The sequence below is a fragment of the Balaenoptera ricei genome, chromosome 16 (assembly GCF_028023285.1).
Source record: "Balaenoptera ricei isolate mBalRic1 chromosome 16, mBalRic1.hap2, whole genome shotgun sequence".
In the NCBI taxonomy this organism is placed as follows: domain Eukaryota; kingdom Metazoa; phylum Chordata; class Mammalia; order Artiodactyla; family Balaenopteridae; genus Balaenoptera; species Balaenoptera ricei.
The window spans coordinates 14,091,658-14,097,657 of record NC_082654.1 but is presented as its reverse complement, the minus strand read 5'-3'; the positions used below and the strand labels follow the sequence as shown (position 1 = coordinate 14,097,657).

Here is a 6,000-nt window from a genome sequence, read left to right as displayed (position 1 = left end):
CCTCTATGAAGGATCTTCAATTAGCAGATAGGAATAGACTAACATGTCCTGATATTTATCTTGAATCAGAGCTACAAAGTAGGAGAGATCTGAGATGGAGAGCCAGTTCAGGGCTTCTCAATCAAGGTCCCTGAGAAGCCCATAGACGTGGGCAAGTGGCCTATAATTCCGAACGTACACCAAACACACCCAGGACACTGAAGAATGGCTTGCCTTAAATGTATTTTTGTCACATGTACAGAATTCCCATGAATGAAATACAAATGCCTCTAGAGGGACCACTGAATTCAGTCACTATATATAACAACTATTACATGGGCTGTGGTGGAGGAGGGGGGTGTCTCAATCTTTTGTTGTTGTTTAAAAGGAGTCTTCATAATGAAAAAGGCTGGGAAACCTTTTTCCTAACACTGATCTAGTCCAACCCTCTCATTTTATCCATGAGGTCCCAGAAGATCTTGGGGACAGCTGGGACTCCAATCTAAGTTTTCTAATTCCCAAATGGCCCTTGTCCCACACCATACATCCCTTCAAATGCGGCAACCCCATTCTCTTTCTAAAGGAGGAGAGTATAGTCCTACCCTCTCTCCCTGGATATGTTCCAGAATTTTCTATATCTCCTGAGCCTTTCCTTCCCTTCATTTCCCTCCCCTCATGAACTCCCCAGTTTACACCTTTAGGGTGAGCAGCACTCAGTCCCTTTCAAGCTCTGACACTCTGTACGTACCCTTGGACATTTAGTCTCCATATGAAATGGAAATATAGTCACCAAGGTACTGAAACAAGGAGGGTGTTAAGTATATAAAATATGCATATGCGTAAATGTATTTTACATCCCAAACCCTAGTACTTCTAATATCTATGGAAAAGAAGAAAATTGGAATATTCATGAATAATAATTTTATTTACTCTGGATCTGTCAACACCAATAGGCCATTAAACCCCTAGCACACCAACTTTTCAAAATGCTTTCACATCTATTATTATTATTTCAGTTTATTGTCCCAATGGTTCACTAGGATGTAAGTGCTACTGAAGTGCCAATAGAACTTAAGTGCCACAAAGAGAAGAAATGTTATCCATTTTATTCACTGCTTTTCCCCCAGGGCCTAGAACAGTGCCTGAGGCATGGTAAGCATTCAATAAATATTGGTTGATTGAGTGACTGACAGAAGTAAACAGGGAGGGTAGGTTTATTTATTTATTTAGTTTTCATTAAGTTTTATTTTTATTTGAGAAGATGGAATGATCCATAAGGGAAGAACTGAGTTCCTAAAAATCTCTTTTCAGTCTTCAATCCTCCTATAACATTTGACTTAATATCCTTCCCTCAAATATTTTTTCTCTCAAATATTTTTAATGTAATTCTTCAAAGTTATATAAGTAATACACTCATTTCAGGAAAATCAGATACCACTAATATATAAAAAGAAGAAAATAAAAGATCCCATCACCTAACGATGACACAATTAACATGCAAATGTATATCTTTTTAGACTTTATTCCATGCATGTGTACACACACAGACACACACATCTGACAAAGTCCCCAAACTCTCTGCCCTAGATTCCAGGCTGTGGATTTTTTTTCTTTTTTCTCTAAGTCCTTTTTGTTTGTCCCCCTGTGTCCTAAATAAATTTGTTCCCCAATATTTAGGTCCTGAGTTTAAAAGGATTGGCTTCCCTTTTCCCTCCAGAGGATTCATCTAGTCTTATTCAACTTTAAATTCTTTATGGATGTCTTATATCTGTCTTCAGTCCTCCCGTTCCTCTGGGATACCTCAAGCTTCACACATCTACAACCAAATGTACCACATTTCCTCCATCAAAACCAGATCACTCTCTCACTTACTGCATTTCTGTTAACTGAGACAGAATTCTACAAGTTATCCTCCATGGAGTCATCGTTGGTTCCCCAGCCCCACATCCAATCACTCAAAGAGATTTTCATCCTTCCATCCTGTCTCATCCTTCTCTTCCCATTGCTACCATTACTGTTTAGGCTCTTACGTCTATATTATTTTTTTTGCATAACCGAACACCCACCAAGCCTACCTACTGCTGCCAATTAGCCTCCTCCAACACTCAGGAGGCTTCCGTCTTGCCTATCCTATATTCAGAAGTTCGGGGGTGCTCCCCACTCTTACAGAATGGTATTCCAGTTCCTTCACAATCTCACCTCAGACTACTTTTCCAGCCTTATTTCTCATTGTTCCTGAAAACAAAGGATTTGCTCAAACCAGCCTGGGGTACTCATTATTCACAAAATATCTGACTGTGAGTTAAGTGTTTATTATGTGTAAAGTCCATCCATTCATTCAACATACATTTACAGAATATCTATTCTGTCAGGTAATGTACTGATGCTGGGGACGCAACAGTGAACAAGACAGATCAAGCCCCTGTCCTTAAGGAATTTAGAGGCCAGTGGGTTACAGAGGGGAGACTGAGACATGATGGTCCCAGCCCAGGATGCTTCCAATTTTCCATTAAAGCGTCAAATGAATCAAGACATCCCTAAACGCTGAATTTTGCAGCTGCAGCTGCAAATGGGAAAGGAGTTCAGAAGAAAGGAAAGGCTGGCCACAGTGTGAGCTGGAGTGTGGAGCGTGGCTTCTTTGAAGATATGGGAGTCAAGAGGCATAAAAGGATGGAAAGGATGGACGTGTGAGAGAAGGGGGTGCCTTCCATTTAAAGGGATATGAGGAAAGGCATGTGGTGGGATGGAACCAGCAGCAACAGCGCCGGCTTATCCTGAATAAACGTTCATTCAACCCGTTCAGCAGAGCACAAGCTCTGTCCCTGCAGCGAGGCTGAGGGGCAGTCTCTGCTGTACATGTGAGGATGACTCAGACTTGGCTCCTGTCATGGAGGGATTTCCATCTAGCAAGGATAAGGTAGATCCATGATGATCTATCACATCCCAGAAAATTCCACTGTTCCATTAGAGAACTGGAAAAAACACCGAGGGAGTTCAGAAGGAGGTGCATGTCTGGGTTCTTACAGCACTATTTACAGAATCACATTATTTGTATGCATCTGCCTGCCTCTATTGAAAGTAACTATCTTGTTTCAAAGTGTTTTCTCACTCACTTTCTCATTTTACTCTGACTTGTGAAGTAGGCAGAGCAGTTAAGACTGTTTTCCAGATGAGCAAAAGTGCAACATAAACGTTTTACATGGTCTGCCTTAGGTCACGCGCACCAACAGGCAAGAGTGGAACAAGAACACCTTGTCCATCTCAGCCCTTTCCTGCAGCACAAGTATCTAGAGCAGAGGGCGCGCATTAAGAAGTTGTATAATTGCACGGGACACCTGGCAAGTGTAATAAAGCCAAGCAGGCAGTTTAGATTTAAAAGGGCAGGACGCAAGCAGCCTCTGAAGGTTCTGAAGAGAGAACATGACCCAATGACAGTCCTCCATTCCTGCTTCTCCTTCTCAAGTCTTGTCTGTAACACCCCACCCTAGGCCTGTCCTTAAGGTTCATCCCAAATTTTTTCGGCCCAGTTTTTCTCCTTCTACGGAAAAATTTCACCCCACTAGTCCCACTCATCTCCCAGGGGAGGGCGCGTGGCCGTTCTCTCCTGGACCTCGCAGTACGCCCAGCCAGCACACCGCTCTGCTCAGGGCTGGTTAGTATCTGCGGAATGACTGAATTCCTGGGTCCTCCACAGCTTAGTAAGGGTACCCAGAGTTCTTACAACCCTCCCCCCGAGAGGGGGCCGGCACAGGCCGCCGCCCGGGGGAGCTCCCCGACCGCGAGGAACGAGGGGGTGGCTGGGGAAAGCCCGATGGCCTGAGTCCCAGGGCCACCGGGAACTGGCGTCACCCGAGGTTCGAGTCCCCAGCTGGAAGCCGGGGCTAACCCTCTCACGCCTCCGCAAAAAGCGCTTCATGAGAGCGTTAACTATCTTCCCATCCGAAAACCTTCGGGGAAAGAGTGGAAAACGACGCCGGGAAGGAGCCGGTCTCAAGAGTCAGTGAACCCAACCCCGTGGGCCAAACCCTCAGGGAGAGGGAGAGGGAGGAGGGCGAAGTAGCCATTCGCTACTCCGGCTGCGAGAAGAACCAGAGGCTGGAAGCGTCGCGAGATCTGGGGTCGGGAATCTCGCTGCGTTGCCTAGCGACTGGGAGGACGCTCGCAGGCCCCCCAGCTAACCCCCGCAGTAGCCTTAAATCTCCTACCATGGGGGAAGAAGGCGGCGGCCGCAGCTGTGGGACCACTAGGGACCTGCAGAAGCTGAAGCAGCAGGCGATGGAGTACTACCGGGAGAACGACGTTCCGCGCAGGCTGGAAGAGCTGCTCAACTCCACCTTCTACCTCCAGCCTGCCGACGTCTACGGGCACCTGGTAGGGACCTGGGACAAGAACCCTCTCCTCTCCAGCCCCTCTCCCCACGCCCCGCGCTGCGGCAACGCCGTGCGCCTGCGCCACAGAGTCGCGCACGCGCGCCGCCGCCGCGGGGTCGGAGACAGTAGTTGCGCGGGGCCGCGACCCTGAAGGGATGAAGCAGGGCGGAAGTCTGGGTGAAGGAGTCCCGAGAGAGAAAGTGGTGGACTGGAAGCTGCTAGAGCAATGAGGACTCTAGGCGACAGCTCAGGACCTGGCAGGCATCCTCGCTACCTCTGCGCGGGCCTGCCACGGCTGCCAGTTGACTTTTTAATCACAGACCTTAATACCTCGTAGCTCAGTTTACCAACCTTCAGCGGCCTCCTTTTGACCACGGGACGAACACCTTGGTATTCGCTACAGCTTAGCCTCAGCCTACCCCGGGGCCTCATACCCAGCAGGCCCCATCGCTGCCAAGTTTCAGTCGATTTCAAACGTCCGCTCCTTGGCTTGTGCGCCCTTCCCTTCCTGGATGCCCGTCCCACCTGACCAGCTCGCACCTAGACTTAAAATTTAGATCAGAGTCTTGCCCACTTCGCCCAGGACTAATCGTCCTTCAGCGTCCTTGTAGTGTCCCCTGCATGTACTGAAACCCTCCCTGGGCAGCTTGTGAGCTCCTGTGGAGAGTGGGGGCCTTTTCATATACCCCTCCTAAGCTCTGTGCCCAGCGCACCATCTGGCACATATCTTAGCCTTAAGCAGTGGGCAGTTGAAACAAAGGCAAGCGTTTTCTCACTTCCAGATCCATAAGTACTAACCAACACCCACCTTCTGGAAGGCATCATGGTTGGGACTGGTAGGAATTTGCACTATGGTGAGGCAATATGACAACACCAAGCAGAGTATTTAAATGCTGTGAAGAAGCATGATGTGTTTACAGGGTTCAAAACCACATCTTGTAGATGCAGTTAATATAGGGGATGTTCCACGAATGTTTATTTTTCTCGGTCCTGGCCTATACATCAAACTGGGGGAGGGGCGAGGGGGGGAGGTGTTTATTGATGCACCCTGTGCTATGTGCTTTATGTGATATCACTTCATCCTTAGGACCACGGTGAGGTAAACATTATGATTCCTGTTTTACAAATAAAGAACTGTGGCCCAGTGAATTTAAATGATTTTCCCAAGGGACACAGTGAATGACAGTGAGAAATCAAACCCGGTCTGTGTCCCTAGTACCTAGCAGAGTGCGTGGTACATAGTGGACAGTCAAGAACTATTTGTGGGATGAATGAGGGAATGCAACTCCCAATTCCATTATCTTTCCACTGTCTCTTGCTAGAGGAATTCTTGAAAGTTAACGACTTCCTCATTTTACAAAGACACCAAGCCCTTGTCTCACAGCTACTTAGTGAAAAAGGTAAGACTGGAAACTTGGACTCTTGTCCCCAGTGTAATGCTCTTCCCAGCCTATTAGGTAGCCAGGTCTTTGGTTTGCACAGCTCTCTGGGAGTTTATACCTCGGTTAGGGACAAAACCACCGATACGTAAGATGACTGGAGTAATAGATAGGGTGATATAGGATTGTGTGCTAGACTGATGAATAGATCACTGTGTGCCTGTTATAGGAATTCAGGGGTGGGGAAGATCCCTGTGGGCTGTAGCATCTGA

General features: G+C 47.4%; 1 protein-coding gene across 7 annotated transcripts in view; it reads left to right on the top strand.

Annotated features, from left to right (window-relative positions):
• Window positions 1–4,158: 4,158 nt before the first annotated feature.
• ENO4 (enolase 4) overlaps window positions 4,159–6,000 on the top strand; it is a 31,959-nt gene continuing 30,117 nt past the window's right edge. For all 7 annotated transcript variants that reach the window (XM_059901095.1, XM_059901100.1, XM_059901097.1 and 4 more), the window contains exon 1: window positions 4,159–4,350. In XM_059901095.1, the coding sequence (XP_059757078.1) occupies window positions 4,186–4,350 (165 nt within the window). In that variant the 5' untranslated portion in view covers window positions 4,159–4,185. The remainder of the gene's footprint in view (window positions 4,351–6,000) is intronic.